The 26503-nt window shown below is 39.1% G+C and overlaps 1 protein-coding gene across 1 annotated transcript in view; it reads left to right on the top strand.

Annotated features, from left to right (window-relative positions):
• TNKS (tankyrase) overlaps positions 1 to 26503 on the top strand; it is a 138425-nt gene that overhangs the window by 93947 nt on the left and 17975 nt on the right. The window contains exons 7-17 of the mRNA XM_065837978.2: positions 1959 to 2025; positions 2481 to 2667; positions 4690 to 4811; positions 7334 to 7425; positions 7514 to 7592; positions 16650 to 16821; positions 20610 to 20689; positions 21102 to 21247; positions 22238 to 22403; positions 24806 to 25025; positions 25301 to 25410. Coding sequence (XP_065694050.1) covers positions 1959 to 2025; positions 2481 to 2667; positions 4690 to 4811; positions 7334 to 7425; positions 7514 to 7592; positions 16650 to 16821; positions 20610 to 20689; positions 21102 to 21247; positions 22238 to 22403; positions 24806 to 25025; positions 25301 to 25410 — 1441 coding nt within the window. The remainder of the gene's footprint in view (positions 1 to 1958; positions 2026 to 2480; positions 2668 to 4689; positions 4812 to 7333; positions 7426 to 7513; positions 7593 to 16649; positions 16822 to 20609; positions 20690 to 21101; positions 21248 to 22237; positions 22404 to 24805; positions 25026 to 25300; positions 25411 to 26503) is intronic.

Consider the following 26503-nt stretch of genomic DNA (forward strand, 5'->3'; position numbering starts at 1 on the left):
GCCCAAGCATACTTAAACTCTTGAAGATTAACTAATTGTAGTGCTTTTGTCTGTACATTCACCCTTAATGACTTCTTTTGATCAGAATTATCATAGAATCATTTCGGTTAGAAGAGACCCTCAGGATCATCAAGTCCAACCATAACCTAACTCTAGCACTAACCCACCTCTCCAAGAACCTCATCTAAATGCCTTTTCATTCATGACGACACATTATTTTAGTCAAAAAAACCCCAGAGTGAAACTGCATGTGCTGCCTATTCAGGTAGATCCAACATTGTTAAGCAACTTTTAGGGATTTACACCTTTCTGAAATCTGAGCACGACTTGATAGAAAATTTCAGCATAGATGCTTTAATAAGGTTTGAATGATCTACTTGAAAAGTATTAAAACCATGAGAAGTAATTAAGTCGAACTTGAGTAAGGGCAGGGAGGGCATGGGGAAGAAAAATGAAGAAAATAAAATAAAAACAATACACTTACTTTGTATTAAACTTTTAAACTATGCAACCATATTTTAAAATGTCTCACAGTCTAGTAAGCTCCCTCTTTTTTAGCACCATCACACATTTACGCTCAGTGTGGTCTTTTGATTTTTCTTGCTATTTCTTATTTATAAGTAAATGGGCTATAAATAAATGTCATTTATCATTTATAAGCTAAATTAGGTTACATTGATTTTATAGATATTTTAGATTCTCTTCAATGGTGTCACTTTGGAGAGAGTGTTGAGGAACTGTGACACATCTTAAAAATGGTCATAACTTCTTGTTACTGCTGAAGAGGACCACAGCCAAAGCAACAGTTCTTTTTCAGCCCCTCCTTTCTTTGCCTTACTGCTGTTGTGCACAAAGTCACAATGTGCTAAAAAATAAAAGGGGAGGATGTGCTGAGGTGCATGGCTGCAGTGATTGTCTTTGCTAATGACCATCATTTTGGAAGAGGGCAGGTTTTTTGAGTGCTCTGTGGACTGCATACTCTCCCTCTGTCTCAAACGTACACCCATAAGTTGTAATTAAGAAAAGTAACAATGGAAAATAACAGTTTGAAACATTTACCCTGTTGTCTAGTACTTGCTTTTGCAACACTCTTTGAGTTGATTTTGCAATTCAGGGAAACATCCCCTCTGTTTTTCATAAATGATGAAGAGTTAATTATTGTTTTTCAGTGTATTATGCATCCCGATTTGTTGAGCCATAACTAGCCTGTCTTGCTTGGCTTGAATTAAACTCGTTTTGTCCTCTGTAATAACTGTCCTCTCTGCATCTCTCTTCCCATGCATTACTTTCTTTATTACGTCTTGTGCTTCTGACTAGATCCCTCTTGTTTACTTTGCTAGTGTCATTTTTTAGTATGACCTCCAGTAACGTAGCTGTACAAAAATTACAGGGACTCTCTTAGAAGTTTCTTGCACAGTTAAATAGGTTGTAGTGTAAAAAATTGAGTAAAATCAGGTCGTTCCACAGCCTTCAACAGCAATTTCATTCTGCTTTCTATGGATATTTGTGCATCTTCATAATATACCGAGAAGTTATGTTAGCGTTACCTGGGGAGTTTTGCCTTTCATGTAGCTTTTCAAATAAAGAGGAGTTCATACTTAGGCAGAAATGGAACACTGACTTCTCTTGAGCAAATTGCATATGGAATGGGACTTTGTCCTCCGTTAATAGCTTCAAGAAAGATAATTTCAAAGCCAATTAATGCTAATTTTAGTGGTAGATTAAACCTCTATGGGCTATTAGGACCAAAAAACCCCACATTTTAATGCCACTCTTAAGTAACATGTTGTTTGCGAAGGTTAGATTTTTCCATTAGTTTGTGAATCTTAATTTTAAAATTTTTGTATATTTAAACATTTTACATTTGATTTCTGTTAATCTCTCAGTAAAGAAGAAATCGTTCCTCCTTCAAAAATGCTGCTTAACTAAATTTGCCTTCATTTACCTTTTTCATACAGTGGTCTTGTGCCTCTTCATAATGCATGTTCATATGGACACTATGAGGTTACAGAACTGCTGCTCAAGGTAAGCGGAAGGATGGAAAGTCTAAGTAGACTTAGATGTGTTAGGTGAAATATGAACTGTTTGTACCAGAGCTGAAAAGGAAGATTTATTTTTTCCTGTAGTAGCAGGCTTCAAATATCCTGTATGTCATTTCAGAAGCCTGCAACTTCAGGCCTTTATGTGTGGGTTTTTCCACACCTAATTTCTTTGGACATATAGTAGAGTTTTACTTATTTGAATTTTTCTGTGGAAAAATCTGTTCTACTGAAAGACTAGCTTACAGAAAATCCTCTTTTTTTTTTTTTTTTAAGGATTCAACAGTATTTTTGTATATACAGATACTTTTATAGTTTTGTTTCTATGTGTGTTTATATATGAAAGATTGGAACCAGTTTTCATAACGAAATTAAAACGTGTAAGCGTTTAGTTGTTGAAGATGATTTCTTGCTGACATAAGGCTTCCTTTGCTGTGCCAGCATGGTGCCTGCGTGAACGCCATGGACCTCTGGCAGTTCACCCCCTTGCACGAGGCCGCCTCAAAGAACCGTGTGGAGGTCTGCTCCCTGCTCCTGAGCCATGGCGCGGACCCCACCTTGGTCAACTGCCATGGCAAGAGCGCAGTCGACATGGCCCCAACGCCCGAGCTGAGGGAGCGGCTGACCTGTGAGTGTGCACAGGCGGGGAACAGTGGTCGGTGGGTGAGAAGGGTGCTGGTTTCAAGCCATCTTCCTTGTACTTTGCACCTGGATGCAAAGCCATGGAGTAACTGCAACTGTGCCTCTCTCTTTGAACTGTGTTGGTACCTCTAATAAACTGTTCATGATATTGTCCGGTTTTCTTAGGTTTTAAAAGTTTAAGACAGTGACCCAGTGACCATGGGGTTTTTTCATGCTTAAAGCACAGTTAAGTCATGCAGGAGCCTGGATATTGAGGCTCCGTATCACACTTGAAGAGTAACGGCCAGAAGGTAGGTAGCTTTGGTGTGCAAACCTGGAGGTGGAAATTCCAGCACCTGCTTTTGTAGTCTTTGCAATCCATGTGCTATTTACAAAACAGTGTTTCAGCTCTAATTTGAATTTGTCAGCCTTTGTTTGCCCTCTTTTTGGGATTTGTTTTCTCATTGTTATAAACTGTAAAACATTTAAATGAGACAAGTATGGAAACAAAAACAATATGAATACAGGAAACTCCTTTTTGAGAAGCAGATTCTGAACTCAATTATAAATAAGCTTTTTGTTTTGTCTATCACCTTTCCAGCAGCCCCATGACACACTAAGAATATGATCCTGTACAACTAGTCAGGTTGTCTGTCACTATTCTTTGCATGTGAAGGTGGTAAGATCATGTGCAGCAGAAAACTTTGCTCCACAAGAAAAGAAGAGGGAGTTAATATCTTTTAGCTACTTCTCTAGTCTCTATTCTGGTCTAACTTGGGAGATGCGTCTGGCTTTGAGGCAGGATAATTAACCATTTGTTTAAAATAGCAAGCAAAAACCAAACCAAGATAAACCAACTACATTTAAACTTTGTTTTATTGCTGTATTTATAATTCCTGGAGAGGGGCAGGAAAAGATTCGTGTCCATTAATATCCACTGAAATATGTACACAAACGTGAACATTACACCAAATTTGACAGCATCTTGGTGGGACATCATGTATTTGCATACCCAAAACAACATGTTTAGTATATTCTTGAGTTCTTTGGTTTTATGATTTAGGAATAATATTACATTTATTTATTATTTCAAGATTCATTTGTACCTGTGCTTTCAATAGTGCTTTGTTTACAAAGAAATTTGAAATGAAAACTTTAAAGTTACAGTATTTAATTTCTAAATCCACAAATACACTGGATGTTAAAACAAATGTGGGAGAAGAAAGCCTTTCTTAACAAGCTTGGCATTTCAAGCTTGCTTATGAAAGAAAAATACTGATATTTTTACTGAGATTGTTGAGCTGCTTTTTTTTCTAGTTCTTGGGTTCAGACGTCGTTCCTGCTAACCTGCCTTTCATTTGTACAGTTTAAGAGAAACACTTAGTTCTTCTCAGATACAGAATGATTCAAAACTGAAATGAACTAGTTGCTGAACTGAACAAGATATGAAACTGAAAATACCATAATTACCTCTTCATACTTGCAAAGATACAGCTCCTATCAAAACCTGTTTCATTTTTGTAGCAGACAGGCTTCAAATGCTTAGCCAGTTAGCTTTCTTTAAGACAAGTAATTTAATGTTTTATATTTAAATTATAGATTATTTTCATATATTACTATATATGATATATCTGTTTATTCAGGCTTTACATTGAATGATTTGTAGTTATAAATACAGTAAGTTTTTTGAAAAGCAGCTGTAATCCTTTTTTCTGAAGAGCATGTAGCATCATTGTGGTCACTTCAACACATACGTAATTCAGAAGTCACATATGCATTTATTATGAAGTGTGTGGCAGATAAGAGGGAGAAAAGCTACAAGGATTTTACTCAAGGAATCACTTCCCCTCTCCTTTAGAATATCCCTTTGGTTTCAGCAAATGTTTCACGTTCTATGTCCCAGGTCAGCTACTATCGGAAGATGTACGTAAAGACTCTTATTTCCTCTTGAGTATAACTGCCTTTCTCCAATGACATTGATATATGTGACATGTTGCTGAATATTAAATGCATCTTTTTCCTCTAACAGATGAATTCAAAGGACACTCTTTACTACAAGCAGCCAGAGAGGCAGACCTAGCCAAAGTGAAAAAGACACTCGCTTTGGAGATCATTAATTTTAAGCAGCCACAGTCCCATGAGACAGCACTGGTGAGATTATACAGTCAATCCATTTGTTTTATGATAAATGTGGTTGTAGTGCTAGTTGAGGTGTTTTGTTTCTACACAATGAAAATATATTCATCATCTGAGATTGAGGATTTGCCATCAAACACTCTATATATGAAAATTAAATCACTCTTACAGAAAAAGCACCATATAGTTTTTTAGCATTTTTATTCTTCTTCCTGGTAGATTACAGCAGCTTTCCAGCAGCTCCTCACCTGTTCATTTTTTACCTCTCTTCTGCCCCTTTTTCCCATAACAGTTTTTTTTTTTTTTATTGGTCAATTGCTGTGTTTTTTCTGGGGTTAAATTCTATTCAAATGGCCTAGTGCTTCCTGAATGTTTGATGTGAGCAAACCTGGATTACAAATTTTCTTCATAGGGTATGTAAAATTGTGGTGAAAATAGATGGTAGGTGTATATCACAGGGTCTTAGAGGATTGCAATAATACTGACAATACTGCAATAGCTATGTAAACAGGGGTCTTTGAGACTTTTCTGGCAGTATCCTGCTCTTATTTCATTGTTTGAAGAAGCAGTGAACGCAAAGAACACAACTGGTATCCCAGATGCAGTGAAGATGTTTGAGAGGGACTGATGGTATTATAGAAACCATCATAGTTATGATACTTTATTCCAATGGAACATTTTCTTCACAGTGGTAGGTCTCAGCTGCAGGCATACAACTGCACGTTTAGTGTTACAAACATTGTGATTGTGATCGGAACATTGTGTGCTGAGTACCAAGCATCCATATGCTCTCTTCTCTCTATGGAGGGCTCAGCATCCTAACCTGAATTTAGAAGCAAGACAGAGAAAGAGGTATTTAGAGGCTGAACATGAAGGCAGTAGGAAATTTGGGATGATGTTATCCTTTTCTTCCTGAGTATGTCACCTGCTGATATGCGGCATCTCTACAGCTGTGTAATGAGGACTTTGTAGTCCTGTGGTGTTGTTTGCTCTTTTCTGCCTGCTCGTTCTGTAGAAACAGCTCAGCAAAATGTCATATTTTAGCTCTGTTGATGTTTTTGGTTCACTGTTCAGTTGGTGTTTGACTGTCATTTCTCAATTTTTGTGTCCTGTACTCAAGATTTCCAAGTGGTCTCACATCCAAGTGGCAGGACTTAGCTTCCAGAATCAGATGAGGTTTTGTGCAACCTAACTGAGCCATTCCTGTCCTAAGCATGGGATCTTTTATTACAGGGCACTGGGTTCTGTGCCCTATTACCCCACAGAGGCCAAAGCAAGGACCTGGTTTGTGCTTCAGTGTTACTCTGAGGTTTGGCAATATTTCAGCATGTGTGCTGCTTCTAGTGCTGGTTTATCACATTGTCTGGAAATACAGATAAGTTATTATCTGAAAAGCCTCAAAAATACTACCACTCTTCAAAGCAAAAGTTGATCCTAATGTTTATTTACAAGGCTTGCCTTTGCAGAACTTGGTCATGCTCTGCTGATTAAGAGCAGTGTGGAAGCTTGAGTGACAGTTACTTCATAGTGAAGGCTGAAACTGGGCAAAATATTGTTATCAGTACTATTGCTACTTATTAGTAGTCTGTTTGGGGTCTATCTTATTGTAAAGGCTCTTGTTTCGCTGTTGCAGAGTTTGAGAACTCTGTTCCAGAAGACTATCTCCTTTTTACAGATTACTGATTTAAAACATGGGTAAACCTATAAATGAAAATATTCAAAATGATCTCATATTTTTCGTAGTCTGTTGTCTTGAGACATCAAAACTTGAGACTGAGAAAGCATTGATAGGACCACTGTTGAGGAAACGCCAGGATGGGTTGAGTCTGGTCTCTGCAGAGGATCAAAGGAAAAAGGGATGAACAAAGTGCTCGCTTCTGGGTGCCAAAGGCACAGGCAAGCCAACCCGCAGACCCCAGGCATATTCAGGAGAATAGTTAGACCTAGCAGAGGGCTGGATGGTGTTCCTGCGAGGGCAGACTTGAGCATTGAAAAGCCCTGTGTGAAAGATGTATCTTTCTCACAGCATGGAAAAGAAGATACTGTAAGAGAACGTTATTGCCTGATTGCTTATTACAAAATTTGTAATTAGGTACATAACAGAATTTCCATTAGCTTAACAATGGAACATTCGAGTCATTAATCAACATGACAACAGCAGCTGAATCTTAATGGACCATTTTGGAGTCCCTCTGTAGAAAATTAGGCTATTTCAAGCCCTTTTTCTTCACTTCCTCTGTGCATTGTGCTGGTTTTGTCCTGATACCTATTTAATGTAGTAAGGAACATACTGCTTTTTTCATAAGTGACAAATAGCTTTAAAGTGAAAATTGTTTTTCTGAGTAGAATAATGTAACATTGATCACTAGCTTATATTTTGGTCAGTACATTAAGTGTTTCAGCAGAAATGTGATGGATTCTGTTTGTAAATTTTGCAGTCTGATGTTTAGCAGAATAATTAAGAGATGAAGTCATGGATCTTAAAGCTCTTTGTCTTCTGTGTAGTTGAAATATAATTTATATTTACTTTTTTGCAGCACTGCGCTGTGGCTGCTGTGCATCCGAAGCGGAAGCAAGTTACAGAACTATTGCTCAGGAAAGGAGCAAATGTTAATGAGAAAAACAAAGAGTAGGTTTCTGAAATTCTTGAGTTTTCCGAAGGACTCTGTCATACTAGGAATGTAAAACTTACATCTTCCTTTTTTATTTTTACCTAGTTTCCTGACACCTTTGCATGTTGCAGCTGAAAAAGCTCATAATGATGTCATGGAAGTTCTGCATAAACACGGAGCAAAGGTAAATGTGTTAAAATAAATTTAGGCAAAAGGCAAGAAGGGTTATATTGGTTAAATACATTGTTAGTTTTTACAATAGTTGTTGCTTTTTCTTCTGTATGTTTTGTGTTCCTCATATGAACCTTGATGTTCATCTTAAATCAGTACAGAATGTTCAGGAACCCCATTTGAAAATCAGGTCTTCTCTTCAAGCAACTGAATAGAGGCTTTAGGAGTCTCGCTTGCTAATTTTTAATTAATCTTGCTACTAATTTCAAATAAATGTGGTCACCTAGGTGCCTCTTGTTACATTATCCTATTGGTTTGAAAATATCCGATGTCCCAGTTTACTGATGCTGAATTTAGTAGTCTAGTGCTGAGCATCTCCCTTACCCTTTGCTTGCTTCTGGTTCTCTTGATCTGCTTTCCCATGCCTTTTAGCTGACCAAAGTAATTTGTGAGCCTATGGTGAAGCTTGCTTAGAAACACGTGGTTAAAGGCAGAGAGAAGTATAACTTTATTTATTTAGGATGTGTTTTAAGCACCTTTCAGAAGAATTTCAGAATGATCTTTCTCTGAGTTTTAGCAGCAAACTTGACATTCATGGTCACGGTATACCTAGCTACTTAATTTTCTCAGAAACTCTTCTTAACAGGTACATTCTTCATCTTGGTTAAAGTATAAATGTTTTCCTTATTTTTGCTTTTGAGGGGGTCACACTACTCTCTTTGAGTCTTCATCTTCTTTCAGGTAGCTAGAAATGAAGAAATACACCCTGCAATAATAATCTGATGTGTCACTCTTGATGTGATATGATGTGCAAGTAATGTAATCATATGCATAGTTAATACTAAGTCTTTTTATTTTGAAACAAGTTGTAGTTTTTAAGCCTGTATGAGAGCTCATTGCCAGATTTCAGTATCTAATTCACTTCCATAGTACTTTAATGGCATCATAAAATAGCTTAACAACAATGTCATGAAGGCACCCCGAGGTTAGTTTAAGGGACAACAGGGTCCAAAACAACTTTTATTAAACTGGTGAGAAACAGGGTTTTAGCACTCCAAAAGTGACTTTAATACAGGTTTGGATATCAGTTGAGGAAAATTATTAAGGGGCAGCAACTAGTACAACAGGCGGTCCACAGGATGCATGCACATGGCTTCACCAAAACAATGCCAGAGCCATCTCTGGGTCCAGGAGGAATACACACTTGTCTGAACACGGTGTGGGATTATTTTAAAGAGATACACGTACTCGTAGTGAGTACAGAAAGTTAGTACACTCGCGATTCTGTGAGGGTAGATTTATAATACACTCGCAATCCTGCGAGGGTTAATACACGTGCAAATGTGCACGGAATATTACACATGCTTATGTGGAAGCACGGGAGGAAAATACACTCACGATTGTGCAAGGAAATAATTTGTACACCTGCTCGTATTGAGCACGGAAAGTTACACATGCATATGCGCGCGGAAAGTTACACGTGCTTATGTGGAAGCATGGGAGGAAAATACACCCACGATTATGCGAGGGTCAATTTTACACATGCTGATATTGAGCACGGAAAGTTACACGTGCATATGTGCACGGAAAGTATAAATGCACTCGCAATCCTGCAAAAAGTTTTACTCACACCCATGGCAGCAAGGCAAGCGGAGTCTCCATCCCAGGGGGAGCTCTCGGTGGCAGCATCTTCCTCGTGCTCCAAGAGACCCGTGACAATGGGCGGAGTCTCGACAAGAGTCCCGTTTTTTTTATTGACTGATCAGACCTGACTGTAGGCATTCCAGAAACTTCTCTGCACCCCCACACTGGCTGTGGGGTGCCCCTGAAGCCTCCAAACATCCCCCAAACTGGCTGCAGGTGCCCAGCGACTCACTGGCACCTCAGCACTCCCCTCTCCTAATGGCCCTGGCCAGGGTGCTCTGAGGACAAACAAAATAAGCTGTTAGCCTCGAGTAGCAGAGAGAGAGGGAGGTGTGCCTACTCCTTCCATGATGAAGGAGGGAGGGAGAGAGAGGGGTTTGCATCCTGCCACAAACAATACCATGACAGAATTTATCACATTTGAGAATTCTGATTGGTAACATACCAAGATCTTCCCAGAGGGGGAAAGCAGAGGTTTCAGTTACAGTCATCAAAACCATTTATTATCATTTTCCTAGATTCACTTTTAGTAGCATACCTATGTACTGAAAGTGAAAAAAATTCATTTTCCCACAGGAATAGATACTTTGTGGCTTTATGGACCTGATTTTGTACAGCAATTCAGTACTGCTGGTATTTGTGTAGGCACTGAACTGGACAAGCTGGAGTTTCAAGTGTATTGATACCCAAGTACTACCTGCTTTGAAACAGATGGAATTTCTGTGTGCTGAGGGTTTCTGGAAAGCCTGCTACTAAATACTGTAGGTATTTAAATTAGTGCTCCCTTGAAAATCTAGCTCTGTGTAGCCAGGTTAGGAGTGAGCTCAAAGATATCATCTTTTCTGGTATGGCTCAATTTTATTGTTTGTGTCAACAGCACATTCTGATGATAGCTTGTAATTGTTTTATGTCTTGAAGCAGGGGTTCCTAAATCATGATCCCACTTGTGGACTGTGTGATGGTGGTGAGTGGCCCACAGTTATCTACAGAACCTTGCTGAGTGGTGTGTTCTGTTGTTTTTTTCAATTTACAGTATGGAGATAGAGGTACATCGTGATGATTAAAACTCATTCTTTGTTCACATCCTGATGTGTGCTTGCTATGTTATTTTGAGGGTAGACAGTCACGTTTAAGATCTAGCAAAGCACTTTAAGTGCATGGCAGGAGACCGTTCATTGTTAAAATTCAGCACATATTTCCATACTGCAATGGATCAGGCCCCTCGTTATTGGTGCCCAAAGTTCCTTAGCTCTAAAACAGTACATAATGTGATCATGGTTTTTCATGAGAGGTAGGTCATTAAGGCTTATGAAGCACTTTGAAGTTCCCAGATGGGATATGCTCTAGAGTATTAATTAGTTAACTAGGCATTTTTAATCACTGTAAAATGTTTGTCTTGCTTGTATGTTATCATTTGACCTCTTGCTTGTGCTTTGACTGTAGGCATTCAGTTCATCAAACACTCTTAACATTGTTATTTGTTTGTTTCTGATTATTGGGACATGACAGCTTTAATCCCTGAAGCATGATACAGGTGTTTTTTTTTTTTTTTTTTTTTCATTTGTTGTGTTTGAGGAAGCTTTTTCTTCCTGTTTACTTTTTTCGTTCCTTGAATTTCAATTACTTCATGAGATGTAGTCATATGTACTAAGCTCTTTGATCCTGTCTAGTTGTATTTTTTACAAGAGAGGGTGCTCACAAGCTGGTGAATCTCATCATTCTGCAATAGCAGCCTCACAGTGGATATCCATTTGTTCTTCAAACAGCACGCTCGTGAGCAGTTTAAATAAATCTCTGCCATTTTGGTGCTTTTTTTGCTGAGGTGTTTACAGTGAACAAATTGATTCTTAGCCTTTGTTTTTGTGGGCTAAAAGCCTCAAACACTTCGTCTTCCTTCCCTCATAAGGAAACATTGCCACTTCCTAATCCTCTCTATAACCCTTGTCTTTACCAGCACTGGAGTAAATCTTGGAGCTCAGGCAGCAAAAATGGAATTCATTCCCCCATGGCCTTACACGATGGCACTTCCGTATCTTTAATATAAATGCTGGACTAATGCATACTGGGATTGTGTTCCCCTTTTTAATAGACATGACACAGTAGTACTCAGACCCTTCATGTAGTCTTATAGTACACAGAGAATCTCGATTTTTTTTTTTCTTGCTATTTTTTTGTATTCGTGCCCTTCACACAATTCTCCTGTGCCAAGATCATTAATGAAAATATTAAAACAAAAGTATCCCACAACCAGTCACTGAGCAGAGTCCCCCTTTCAAAGTGTTCAGTTCTTCAACCAATCTCTATTTTTCCATATGAAATAAATAAAAATTTCCAATGTGATCCCATTGCAAATGCTTACTGAAGTGTGGATGGAGGAGACTTACCATATTTCCTTCACTTTGCAACCATTTCTTCTGTCAAAGGAAAGATACTGTGTAAGTCAGCTTAAATCTACCTTCTCAAAACCACTGCTGATTACAGAGCAACAATTTGAAAAAGATGAGTAGCTGGGGCTTCAAAGGAAGTGGAACTTTCTTCTGAAATACAGCACCAAAAGGCAGACAGCTGATCCAGAAAAGATCCTCTAATAGTGGATTTAGGAGACAGAGTCATATAAAGTTTGTAGATTGAAGATCATTTGTGATTGTCTTAGTAACAGAGAGAAAGCTGCTGTTTTTATGAGGAGCAGCTGTGATCTGTGTCAGACAGCAAAAGTGAGATAATAGGATGTATGTTTGAGTAGGCTTTTCTTGTTTTGCGAAATAGGCTGAAGCGTAGTAAAGACTAAGCTTTAGGAATTTTGCTTGAGAGGAACGAGGAATGGTTTGTGATCTTGATTTTGCAGAATTTGACTGTCAACTGTAAATCTAAAGCACAGGTGAGAATCCTTGGAATTTTTTTCAAGAATGTTGATCATAAATGTCTATGGTTTTAAATGCCATACCCAGTTTTTACTTGTTTGCCTAAACTGCAGTGTGAAACAGCACTTCACATTGCTGCTTATTTGATATTGAATATCTTCAAAGTACCTTATGAAACAGAAATGCAGAGCATCTTTAAAGAATCCTCCAACATAAACTATTTTTATTAGACCTGTTAGCAAATCTTCAAGTGCATTGATTTTATCTTTGAGGATGGTTGAAATCCTTGGTTTAAAAATAAACTTATTTGAAGGTGATGAAAAAGTCGCTTTCATCCTGTTTTGTTGTATTGCTAGGTAGTTGGATACCTCTTATAACTATCTCCTTGTCTGAATTTACAGATACATGGGAAATTTAATATGTTTAGAAAGACGTTTGACTTTCTAGCAGTGCAGAAGAAAAGGATTGAAGTCTTTTCTGAACTGGGATGATTGTTGGAAAGAAAGACCTGCAAGTATGCAAGTTCCCTGGTGTCATGGGCAAGCGTAGAGATGCCATGAATGCTATTGGTTTGACTGTGTTATGTTTCTAAAGGATACTGTTGAAACTGTTCTTCTGCAAGAAAAAAAATGAGCCTTTCTAAGGTATATTAGGCAGATAGTGTCCTTATTCATGATGGTAGCAGAAATGGCTTCAATCTGCCCTGCTAGGAAGGTCTTGCTTTATGGATCTTTGCATATTAAGTTATTTCTGTGCATTGGAGTAGCAAGTTGCCAGCTTTTCGTGGTCATGGATTTGAGAACAGTCACCATCTATCTAGACCCACACAAGAAACTTGAATGGTTTTGAATAATATTGTTGTGTAATACATTTGCTTCCAACATTTCAGTTAGAGGTGTGATTTTCTCAGGAAAGAACAAGCATTGAAAAATTAAATTTCCTTTCAGAAACGTGGCAGGCTCTGGACTATGTTGGTTATCGACATGAAGAACTGTGTCATCTGTTGTGATTGCATGGTTCAACTTTTCTCACTGCTTAGACATCCAAACTTAATTACATTAATCTTAAGCTTTTATGCAAAGGAACAACTGTGGACATATGGCTGGATCATATAGGAGCTTTCAGAGTGAACCTAGATTTTTGTTGTTTTGTTGTTCCTTTTCTTTTTTTCCTCCTTTTTTTTTGGTCCTTTTTTTTTTTCCTTCTGACAGAGCTTGAAATTGCCACCAGCACCTCTTCACTCCTATCCTGTTTATTGTTAGTGATGAACAGAGACACAAGACATACTGCATGTTGTCCTCAGAATAACCACAGGAGGAGAGCAGTTAGAACACTTGCATTGCAGAGAAGGGTACCATGATACTGGAATTGCTGGCAGAGCAAAAGTTTCACATGTGATTTTTAGGATGTGCATCTTCTAGAAGGATCTTGGATGAGATGATCTTTTGAGGTCCCTTCCAATCCCTAACATTCTGTGATCTCACAGCGAAAAATGCAGTGCTTGGAAGCTGTTGCATTTTGTGCTGCTGTAGTGTCAAGCAGTAGGAGGATATTTAGGATATTTGATACCAGGAGAAAGCAGGTATGCTTATGAAGTCCTATAAAATCGTTTCCTGAACAGGTCCCAGCTGTTGAGCAGCCACAAGTGCCTGGCAGCCAGGGGAATGTTGCTGTAGCTGTGTGTGCTGCTCTGAGGCTGCGGCAGTGCAGGAGGAAAAATCTCTTCACTGTCTGATGAGATGTGACCATTTTGATTTCTCTACTGCTTCTATGCAGGTTGAGGAAAAGTAAATGAAAGGGATAAAAGGGAAGAACAGAAGGAATTCTGCATTGGGAAATACTGTATAAGATGGTATCTTTCAATGAAAAACCTTATTTTAAAACACTTTTTGATAACTGCGCTCTGCTTTTTTTTGCTGCGGTGTGAGCAGTGGAGTGACTGCTTTCATGCTAAAAGGTGAAGAAACTGGATCCAGAGTCAGCGTGCTGTAGAATAGAAGCTGTCATATCTGTCATTTTTAACTCCTTGCATAAAACCCACCTGTAAAGTAATTGAGAGCTGCAGCCTCCTAATTTCAGACTGCTTATAAAGGGGACTGGTTGAGTATTTATCTCTTTTTTTCTTTTTTATTAGTACAGCTGCAACAATCTGCCTTCTCAGCACACAAATAAGGCGGTACGCCTAGGATATTTAACGTTTTGTCAAACAGAATTTAAAACTTTAGCTTTAAATTTGAAAGGGCATATGTTTTTAAACTTAGTGTTGAGCAGTGGTTAACCCAGGCATATGTATTACCAGGTTTGATTTTTTATGAGAGTTTAATTCCAGTTTGTGTGTCAATTTGTAATGCTTAAATTGATTTTCATTTGGAAATAAATCCTGTTACTTTTTGCCTTACTGCAGTACATTCTTAGGCTGTTTTCAGACAAGTGCTGTGTGATTGGTGAGAGCAGATGTGTCTTGAAGTGAACATACTCCCCATGAAATTGCCTTGCAAAGCCTAATTCTGCTCTTGAGGGAAAGAACAGCTTCATTTGGCGCATGCATCCCTCTGTCAGCTGCAGCCCTCTTTGTCCCAGGAGAAAGCAGGCATTTCTTCAAATGGCTGGTGTTCTTCTGCCACAAGAATTGGTTACTGGCAAAGATAATTATTTGGAGGCGAAAGGAGACCTGCATGGGACATGTGAGATGACAGATCTGATGACTCCGCCAGTGTTCTTTTCAAATGAATATTAACATTTTTTCCAGGTACACAGTCGGTATCAAATTGTGCAGCATGAATGCCTTACTGCTGTTCTTTGACAATTTGTTCAGTACAGACATGTTTAACACAGGAATTCAGTGACAGAGAAGACATTAGTTATGGTTCTTTTTCTTGGGCAAATAGAGTGTTACCAGCTACATCCAGAATCCACAAGACTCATTTCATTCTGCCTTTACCATGATTGAACACCTGTAGCCCCAGACTTCTGCTTTTCTCTGTGCCGTTATCAGTGGTGAAAGGTATCCAGTGTCCTGAAACAGAGGATCATCATCTGAACAAAATGATGGATTTGGGACATTCAGCATCTAGTTAATATTTATGATAGCAGTAAGTTTTTATGTAAAACAAAACTTTTAGGGAAATCCCATTAGAGTGGCATGAGCTGAGCACGGTTAGAAGAAAGCAGAACTGTTCTCCTGTACATCTTCCTGCAAGAGAGGTTTGTGATCTGAGAAATTCCTGCTTTATCAGTCTGTAGAACTGTTCAGGGATATAGAAGAATTTCAGACAATATCGGATCACAGTCCACTTTATTTGTGTGATAGCTCTTTGTTCTTTCCTGTGGCTCGATATTGTTGCATTGCAGGTATTTTACTTATTTTTTTTACCATATCTGGTAGTAGATATTTTCTATATAGTTACTCCCTAATTAAATTTCATTTAGTTACAGAATATGCATCTTACCCAAAATGTTTTTTCACTAGTTTTCGTGGAAAGGTAGTGGGATTTGCAGGCTGCATTTTCGGTGATAAATAACAAGTAAAACCTGTGTTCACTGCCACCACAAAGATTTTGGGAAGGTAAAAAGGTGGGTTTTTACAGCAACAGAGTCTATTATGCATGCGGTTCACAGCCTGCAATCCGTAGGCTTGGAAACAGATAACAGGTTCTGAGTTGCTTGCAGAGAATATAGAGTAGTTCTGTATTTCATAAAGTGGTAAAAAAGCTGTTGGATATTTGCATTTAAATTTGTCATGAATCGCTGCTAGGTACAAAGTATCTTCTTGAAAGGTTATTTTCATGAGGGTTTTTTCTGCTTCTTGAAGCTCTCAATTACTCTCTTCTTTCTCTGATAGTGAACCCATGGAGATGCTTCTAGTTATTTAGATACTCTCTTAGATCTCCACAGACAGGTTTCCATTATATCATACTCTTTGAAAGTGAGACTCCATTTTACCTGTTTATACAGTCTTGTATTGAGTAGAATTATATCTAGTTATACTTAACATGTCTGTAAAAATACAAAAAGTGAGGAGGAAATGGACTCTTTGTATCCAATCTTTTTTTCCCCCACTCCTTCATAGAATTCCTAATCTGACCTCTTTGTTTTGCTTTAATTCTTGGTGCTGAGTAATGCTGAATTAATTCCCTTTCTGAAAATGACAGATGGTAATTTCCTTAAAGCTAGAAGATCTTTGAATTTTTTTAGTTAATTATTTACCTCTTTCTTCTCTTCTGTGAGAGTTTTGCTTTTCTTGCCCAAGGTTGATCTTCATTGAATTTGTCAAAAGCTTGATCACTATTTTAAGTATGGTTTTAAGGATCCTGTGTTGTCTGTTAGCCATGCAAATGAATACCCTGCGTTGTTAAAAGACAAGAAAGCATCTGCAGTAAATAATCTTGAGACTGGAGTGTTTACTTATTTTGTCATTTGGTTTTGTTTAGTTGCAATGCAGAGGGATCGATAGATAAATTTGGATGCCAGAAAATTCTTGTTATTGCTCTTCTTATTAGCGCAGGGACAGGTGCAGGCTTTTAATTATAACAATGTTTTATTTGGTATTGCTGCTGATTTTTCAGATGAATGCACTGGACACACTTGGTCAAACAGCGTTGCACAGGGCAGCCTTAGCAGGCCACTTGCAAACCTGCCGGCTCTTGCTGAATTATGGCTCTGATCCCTCCATCATCTCTTTGCAAGGCTTCACAGCAGCACAGATGGGAAATGAAGCGGTGCAACAGATTCTAAGTGGTGAGTAAAAATAAAGGCTTGTGTATTTGAAGTTCAGGTTCTCTCTTTACAGCTCTGGATCTTATTTAGTTTTCAATGCAAGAGATTTGCAGTAGTTTTCTCATCCCTCCCTTCTGCCATCATGTGGACACATCTGTGGTACGTACTGTGAGATGCTTTTCAGGAAAAAAAAAAAAAAAACAACAAAACAACAACCACCAAAACCAAACAAAAACTAAAAACAACGACAAAAAAACCCTGCTCAATTCATTTATTTTACTGAAATCAGGAAGAAAATAAACATCATGGGGATTTAGAGCATGCTGCTGCACAGGGAGACTGGAGGAAGGCAGATGGGGAGTTTTATGGTTTTTTGGTAATAAGTTCCAAGGCACCTGGGATATTGCTGAAAATGTGAGAAACCTTTTTGCTCTCATCAGCCACCCTGTTAGGTACTCCATACTTTAGCCGTCACAAAGTGTTACTGGCAGAAAAATGCTGACAGTTGCTAAACCATTTGAACTTGTACTATAAATCTCTTGTCCATCAGAGAAAGATGTTATTGTGAAAGTGTTCTTGAGATTGTTTAAAAAACAATTTGTTTATATCTTGCATTAAAAAGGTGAATAGATCTTCCAAGGCGGTGCCACTGTTTTTCATATAAGCGCTTGAGTGTTTGCATCCTCTTACCCATGTCACATTTGAATTTTTGTGAGCAGAGAGAATAATTGCATCAGTAGCTACTACAGAGCAAGTAACTGACAGTGGGATAGCATGTAGTCAAAGAAAGGAAGATATCCAGATAAATGAGAAGACCCATGGTAGCTAGAAACTCCATTTCATTGAGTATTTTTAATAATGTTGCCTTAAAACAGGGGGTGCAGGAGAAAGGGGCATTTTACAGCAGTGCAAGGAAGGACTGTTTTAAAGTGTACCCACGCCTGAGATGTAGCTGGTTACATAAGGCTGGATAATATTATCTGTTTACAATATGTCTGTGACTGTGTGTATGTGTATTGAGAGAGAAGTATGGTAACTATGAATCAGAAGAAAGTAAACGTATCTCCTGCTGTTAAAGAGAATGGGAATTTGATTTTAAAAAATAGTAAACTTACAAGTATTCTGGAAACACTCATTTGTTTTTGAATTAAAAATTTGTTTTCACTGATTTATCTTTCCTAGGAAAACTAATTTCAGATGTCATACTGTACTGCTTTTCATTGGAGAGATAGCAGCCTTCCCCTTACATCCATGAAGGTGTTCAAGACTGAAAGATTCAAAAGCTGAAAAAATGCTTGTAGTGTAGGGTTGTTGACACTGTTTTCTGTATTTCAAAGCCAACAAATGAATGCGGAAATCATTGACTAAATATTACTGTGTGATAATTTTTGTATGATTGTGTTAAAGAAACTTTTTTTAATGTTGGAGTTGTTTTGATTGTTATCTGACTCTTCAGTTCACAGCTGAAAATATTTTCCATATAGTATTGGATTCTTTTTTCCTCACACTTGATTACTGAGCTACATCCCAACTGGGAGATATCAACCATGAAAACAACTTTCTGATGTCTTAGTGGCCAGTGGATACAACTTTACTCTAGCTGCGTGTGATTTTGGTTGCAACTGGTAGGAGTGTGGCCATGTAATATAAGAAAGCTCATAAAGTGAGCTTGTTATTTTTTCAAATGCTTATGAAAATGCTGCTAGTTTTGCTTTTCTTGAAGAGTAAGATATGTTTTGTATTTTTGCTCAGTGCAGCCTTTTGTTACTCAAGTTCTAATCTAGTGGAACTGAAATGTCTGCTTCCTGTAGTAATTAGACTGTGTTTCTGATTTATTACCTTTTTTACCGTCACTGAAGTCAGGGTCTTTGCTGCCTTGTGAAGACAATAGTAGGAGCCCAGAGAAGAGAGCGGAGCTTTGCATCCAGTACAGGACTTAACCTCACCTATTCTCCCCCTGCCTCAGGACACCAAGATGGTGGTGCTGTTGGGGAAAGCAAGGGAGGGCAAATAAATAAGATGAAGATGATGTGAGCTGAAATCTGAAGAGAGTCCAACAACAAGAATTAGATGCGTGCTGTGCACTGCCCACAGTCACTAACATGTGCGTCCAACCCCTGCTGCCAAACTTCTCTTGCAGCAGGTGTTTGAATCACTTAGAATCATACAATCATAGAATCATTTAGCAAGTTGGAAAAGACCTTTAAGAACATCAGGTCCAACTGCTTGCTTGTGGAATTGCTGCAGGGGATCAAGGTATACTCGAGGAAAGGAGCTGACAGCTTTGGCTGTATTAAAGGTGCCACTGTCCCTCTTCCCTGAACTCTCTTAGCCTTTCCTTCAATGGAGAGCATTTCTTTGCCTAACAGTTGAGCTTGTAGGAGTTACTTCTCTCTTCCTCCTCCTCATCCTCTTCCTGCAGTGAGTATGGAGGCAAGGAGGTAACAAAAGGTCACAAAACACTGATCAAGAAGAGAAAATAGGGCTGCAGTAGGTGAACAGATAAATTGACGTCCTTCTGTAAGGATAGCTAGTTAAGAAAACAAATATCCTCTTCTGCCTGTTTTCCATTCCTGTGAAATGTCATAGGTGATATTGCAAAGTCAGGAATTCACTGGATTCTGCAGAGACTGTGTTAGTCTGTAGGAAGTACCTTCTCACGTTGTCTCTGCAGTTTGCTCCCAGGATATAGTACCAGTTCTCTATGTTTAAAGGGGTCTTTTAAGTATTTTTAATGGAGTTGTGTTGCCATCTAGAATGAGTTTAGTCTTTTACAACACTCTGACTTTCTTACAGCATTCTTGCAACCCCAAGTTCACATTACTCCTTTTGTTTTCCACTAGGCTGTCATTTCTGCCACTGACTGGGCAACATGCTGCCAAAACTTCTATTCCATAAATCCTTGAGCTTGAGAAGGGTGGCTTCTACCATAGAAAACAGTTTCTATTAAAAATGAAGTGATCAAGATTGCCGTTTCAGCTCCTTTTTGAGCAGTATTGAGGAGCTCTAGGGACACTGCTCCTTTCCAGCCACTTCTTCCTCTTCCCTCAGTGCATGCTTCGTTTCTCACAGCCATATTTCTAATGAGAAGTGAGGTAAAAAAAAAAAGAGGTTTGAGGCCAAAACTTGTAATCATCTTACAGTAATTTAAAGAGGAAAAAAAATGTGTCTCTTTAAAGGCCTCCTGTTAATCACCATTGTCATTCTTCTGATTCTATTTTTAACCTTCCCGTGTTAATAACGAGGGACAGATCTCATTGTTGCTATGAAGTGCAGTACCCAACTGGAGCATCCTAAAGCAAGCAGTCACTGTGTGGCCAGGGCCATCTTAGAAATCCCAGCCCCTTGTCACTGCCCCATGGTACAAGACAGATCGCAAGTGCAGAGGGCAAAGGCTGTAATTCCGCTGCTGAATTGAACATGTGTAACCCTGGCTGTGCACTGGTGCCTCATGCAGTTTGCTGAAATTGTTGAGAAAGGTGCTTTTGATATTCAGCAAAACTCTGCATCTGTCCCAGTGAACACATAGATTTTTTTAAATGGAGAAATGATCATTTTTACCAAACATTTGAAATTCCATTTGGCAGAACAATGTCAGCTGTAGAGTCTAAATCTAACTGGTTTATGCTGAAACTGAGGCTCCTTATTTGGCCATTTAGGCATTATGAACTCAAACATCACAGCTCCAGTTGCATTTTTACAAACAACGACAGACTTTTTTTTTCCCCCAAGTTTGGAAAACATGTTGAATGCAAATTAATGTAACTTAATGATCCTAAGTGATCCTAAACCATCTTTCCCCTATGTAGAAAGTACGCCTGTGCGCACATCTGATGTGGATTATCGGTTGTTAGAAGCATCCAAAGCTGGGGACTTGGAAACTGTGAAGGTAGGTTTGAGCAATTCGTGTTAATTTTCCACTTTGCATTGCTGTGCAAGGCTTGTGGAAGCCTCTGCTACAAGAGTCGTGCAAGTAGTGCCCGGTGACTAGTAAGTCGTAAAACAACAGGAAGCCAAATATCTTCATCTTTTTCCTGTAAAGTAGTATATTAACATAGCTTGAGGTGTTTCTCTCAAGTTCTTGGTTGTTCAGTCTCCCAGTTCTTCACACAGTCATGTCTTCAATGGTCTCAGATGCAATGTTGCAGAAATGGATCAAATTTTGTGTTGAGGTATTTGGGGGAGGTAGTCTGGGGTTTTTCTTTTGGTTTTGTTTGTTTGACTGGGTTTTGTTTGGTTTGTGATGGTTTTTATTTGTTTGGTTTAGTTCTGTACTTTATTTTTCTTTATTATCTTTGCAGCAACTTTGCAGCCCTCAGAATGTGAATTGTAGAGATTTGGAAGGCCGTCATTCAACACCACTGCACTTTGCTGCAGGATATAACCGTGTATCAGTGGTAGAGTATCTGCTGCACCACGGGGCGGATGTGCACGCCAAAGATAAAGGGTACATTTCATTCCATTATATACTCCACTGTTTTCTGTTAGTGTGAGATTTCTACCCCCGTACTCATTTTGCTTTGGATTTCAGTAACCATTATGTTTTTCTCTTTAAATTTTTGAATTTTCTTTCCTCTTGTTCTGCATTGTTCCTGGCATTCACTGTATGGAGATTTATAGACCATTAAGGCACACTTGGCTTTCTGGCAAAGCCATTGTCAAGTACCTATCTGGCACTGTAATACCTGATCCTTCTCTTTTCCCTTTTGCCCATTTTGGAGATTTTCTTGTGCTTACAAGCAGCCTTTAAGTTATTTCAGGTGATCTAAAATTGGTTCTTAATTGTATGGGGTAAAATACCAGGGTTATCTCTAGTCATTTTTCTAATTCTGTTAGGTAGCTTTTATTATTAAGTTAGTTATTTATTCAGTTAAATGATAAGAACCATTTACAGGTTTTTGCATTGTTTGCAAAACAATCATGTAAACTAGCATGGTTATGTTCGATTTTTCACTCCAATGTATTGGTTCAGGGTGGAGGAATAATTCATTTCCAATACTGAATTTTCATACTGTCCCTGACATAAATGTTTGGGTATCTTTCTATATCTATCAGGTGTACAGTCCTTACTAATAACTGTACTTCAAACCTGTTGTATAATGTTAAACCTTTTCTGAAATTTACACTCAAATATCTGAAGTCAGAACGTCAGTGATTCTTGAAATTTAGTTTTTGACTGTTTTTAACAGCGTTGAAGTTACTTGTGGAAGTAGTAACATGGGTGCTTGCTAAGTATTTAAGTGTCTTGTGAATGAGAACTGAAGGAGGATAATGAAGTTTTAATTGATGTTTTAATAGCAGGGAAATAAAGCCATTAAAATTAGAAGGACTGAAAGATACCAATAATGTCTGGTGGAAGTGGGAGTTTTATCAACTGGAACTTTGTATGATTGCATACTGATTTTCTGTAGCTATTAATACTTTCTTTTTTTATTAGTGGCTTAGTTCCCCTGCACAATGCCTGTTCTTATGGACACTACGAAGTGGCTGAGCTCTTAGTGAGGCACGGTGCTTCTGTCAACGTGGCAGACCTGTGGAAATTCACTCCTCTACATGAAGCAGCAGCAAAAGGAAAATACGAAATCTGCAAACTGCTTTTAAAAGTATGTACTAAAGGTCTTACATGTGTCTTTAAATGTGTGGGTGTTTATTTTTGCTGAAGATTAATTAATCCAAAGCTAATGGCATTCAGTGAGTTTTTTATGGTGTCTTCAAATCTATTTTGATCTTACAGTTGTCAGATGGTTTCTTGTGTAACGTCAGTTCACTTAGAATCATCAGCACAGTTACTTTTTCCAGTACGTGTATTAATGCTGTTAACCAAGTAGAACAAGACTCTCACACTGGAAGAAGCAGCTGAATTTGTGTAAAAATACAAAACCCCCACCTTATCCTTTTTGTCCTTCTCTGGAACAGTTACTGCAATTGAGTAAACCTTTGTAAATACGCAAGAATATGTTACAGAGCAATAGATGAAGGTGGGTTCTAACTGATGTCTGCTGTGTGAGAAATCTAAAACAGTTATGTATAATTTATCAAGCTCCTGGAGGAAATGTATGTTAGTATACTGTGGAATACATATTCATTATAATTAGTGGTAGAGCCTGTAAAAAGCTTGAGGTGATGCCAATGTGTTTCCAGTGAGAAACGTGAGTTTGGAGTTTGAGAGACGACTTAACATAAGTTCACATCCTGTCATGAGAGAGGAAAAGAAGGTGCTAGAGTAGAATTTCCTGCCAATCCTATTTCCTGTTTTAGCCTTGTCTACTTCATGCCCCACTGAAGCACAGTGTTTAAAATAGGAGTAAGTATGGATCATCTTAAAATGATGAAGCTTTTCCCTGTCCACTTCTTTTCATTTACTGTTGCAAAGCCCTGCTATTTACCTCCTATCTCATTCATTATTTCATTTGATTACCAAAAAAACATTCAGAGGGGGTAGAACATCAGTTCGAAACACATCTACAGTAGAAAACAGAATATATTCGAAGGTGTCTGTGGAACAGGCATGATGATGGTCCTGGTAGCAACACCTGGATACAGATGTTAGTTCAGGCTATGGGAGCACTCATTAACTCTCAAGCACAGCAGCACTTTATAGATACTGGAGGTTTCTGGAGTTTTCTGATCATTCCACTGGGAATGCAGCCATTTTTTGTCTTCAAAGGATCCTCAATGGACGTACAACAGCAAACAGAAAAGTGCTGAAATCTTTCTTTTTGAAATCACACTTCCGCAAGAGCTAAATACGCCCTTAGGTGACACAGTTTTGTAAAGGCTCTGGGTGTCAGTGGATATGTGCTCATGCTGCAGTTTGCACAGCACTTCTCCTGCTGTGTCTCTTATGCCAGCTGGCAGTGCTGTCAGTTCTGCTGAGCCCTGGATGTTGAGCTTAACTCCTCCTGACTTAACTCCTCTTTCTGTCCTGATCTGCTAAAAGAAGGAAAAAAAAATGTACAGGCATTTGGAGATACTTTCTTTTTTCAACACCTTTCTTTAAAATTGCCACACATTGCTGTGCTGCTTCCAAAGACAAGGCAGTTAATGCCTTCTGCTCTCCCCATCCCCAGCTTATTCCCTGTGGCTCACACTAACACAGCTTTGCCAGCATCCCCTGTGAGAAATGGCAGGGTAGGCTTGCTGGCAGGGCTTGGACAACTGTGTTTGATTATTCTGAAGGGGCCAGCCAGAGAATGCTGCCTCTGCCTTACCTATCTTTGGTTTTTCCTGCTGCTGCTGAGAATGAGTAAGGCAGGAGCCGTCCTCCCACAAAATTGTATGTGGTCATGACTCGCATCATATGCTGGATATGTTCCCCTCCTTGTCCCGTGCTCCAGTACTGTAGTGTTATCACTGGCTGATCTGCATGTTTTACCAGCACAGATAACTCCAGCAGTCATCTAAATCCACTTTCCCAACAAAATGTTTTCTTCAGCGCTTTCCAGGACCTGTAGACTGCTTAAGATGGTGCTGTTGTCTACTGGAAAGTGTAGAAATTGGTATTTTTCTAGTTCCCTGCTGAAACAAGTGCCTTTCAATAGCAGGGTGGCATTTAGTGAAACACAGGGCCTGGCTTCATTGGCTCAGAAAGGTGTGCTGAGGGAACACCTCTGCCAGCCGGTTTGCAGGAGAAAGAAGGGACTGGCTGGCAAGGTATTTGCAGATGGCTTTTCTTTAACATCTGCTGTGACAGTATAGATATATGCAGGGTATATATGCTCCTGAACATACTGCAGTTGCAAGTAGAACAGTGGCAGCTCTTGCAGAGGGCTGCCATTCTTGCCTGTGGAGTTAGGATTCACACAGCTGTGTTGCAGACTAGTGCTTTAGGCCTCAGCCTCCTGGATTTATTCTCATGTGCCTACTGATCTATACTGTTGTTACTTCATGATGGCTGGTCAGCAAAATCCCCTGCCTCCTGTCTTGTGCCACAGAATAATGGCACACTTATGTGCACTGCTCTGCACATGGTTATGACAGTAGCATTCCACTTTACTCTTGGCAGCATGGAGCTGATCCAACAAAAAAGAATCGAGATGGGAACACTCCGCTAGATTTGGTGAAAGAAGGTGACACAGATATCCAGGACTTACTGCGAGGAGATGCTGCCTTGCTAGATGCTGCCAAGAAGGGGTGCTTGGCACGAGTTCAGAAGCTATGTACTCAAGAAAATATCAATTGCAGAGACACCCAGGGAAGAAATTCAACACCACTACATCTTGCAGGTGAGTGACTCACCAGATTTTGAAGGCTTCTATATTTATGGTAAGGCTACAGAAGTTAATCACCAAAACCAGGATTGGTATTGTAGGAGTTTCTCAGAGAATTGTCCAGTACAGCGAATTGTTACCTGTGGCAGCCATATTTCAGGAGGTGATATTGTTACTAGGAAAGAGGAGCTTTTGCAGTAAAAAAAATTGCTTTAGCTTTTCTACCTAATTATTTTTGTTTAGTTTACCTCTCCTAATACCCAGTTTCTTTTCCTATGCATTTTCTACAGCTGGTTACAACAATCTGGAAGTAGCTGAATACCTTCTTGAGCATGGTGCTGATGTTAATGCCCAGGACAAAGGGGGATTAATCCCCCTACACAATGCAGCGTCCTATGGGGTAGGTGCAGACATTCTTACCATGAGTAGACGAGCAAGGAACTCCTTAAAATCATATCCAAAGCCAATTATTTTGCAGCTGTTTTGCTGTGAACATAGCTCAGGTTTTGATGATGTGAAATATTTGTTGGGCTAAGGTGCTGCTCTAAGTCCTGTTTGCAGTCCTACAGATCTAAATAAGACACAGATTCAAGTGTGCTGTAGCAGTTAAAAGCTGCAGTTTGGAAAGATCACTAGAACATAGTTTTTATGGAGGCAAGCAGCATTGAACAGTGTTAAATTTGGGGTGACTGTTGAAACAGGAAAGACTTCAAACTATCACTGAAAGACTTGGATGAAAGGAAGAGAACAGGTGATGACAGGGAAGTGAAGGTCTGTTACAGCTGGTCTCTGGTGGGGAGCTAAAGCTGAAGTGTTGAAAGGCCACTGAGTTTGTAGTATAGGTGTCCTCCTGGGCAAGCTTACTACTGCAGTGGGGGTGCAGTGGCTGATTCAAACCATTTTGGATGAGGCAGACCCTCCTTCCTCCATATAGGAGGAAACATTTGTGTGCATAGCTGTTGCACAGATGCTTCATAGATTACTTATAAGCAGTTGTTAATTGTGGATGAAGTGAGAAGGAAATCTCTTGTGAACAATTGTACGGAAACAGTGCTGGAGAAGCTCCTAGCAGCATGCTTACGGTCAGACAGAGGACATGAAGCTCAAGAAGCAGTGTTCTTGATGGTCTCATGGTATGCTTTGTTACTCCCTGGCCCAAGAAGAGCAAAACCAGGGAGAAATTATCCTAATAGGCTCATGATTGCTTTTATTTGAGAGCCAGATGAAATAAGTACAGTGTTCACCTTGTTTTTAAAGAGAGTGTATGAATGAAGTTCAGCCTGCATCATTTGCATTGGTTCTCTACGTCAGTCGGGGACACCAGCGTCCTAAAGAGCAAAAAACTTCAAATGCAGCTGAAGGATTAGAAGTAACAGAGAATTATTTTATGTATCTTCACTTCTCCCACCTAGCACTTCATGCTGCGTGTCCCCCCATAGGGTTTCATGGGGCAGAAAAGTCACAGGAGCAGCAACTACTTTAAAAGTTCGGCG

The sequence above is a fragment of the Patagioenas fasciata genome, chromosome 4 (assembly GCF_037038585.1).
Source record: "Patagioenas fasciata isolate bPatFas1 chromosome 4, bPatFas1.hap1, whole genome shotgun sequence".
In the NCBI taxonomy this organism is placed as follows: Eukaryota; Metazoa; Chordata; class Aves; order Columbiformes; family Columbidae; genus Patagioenas; species Patagioenas fasciata.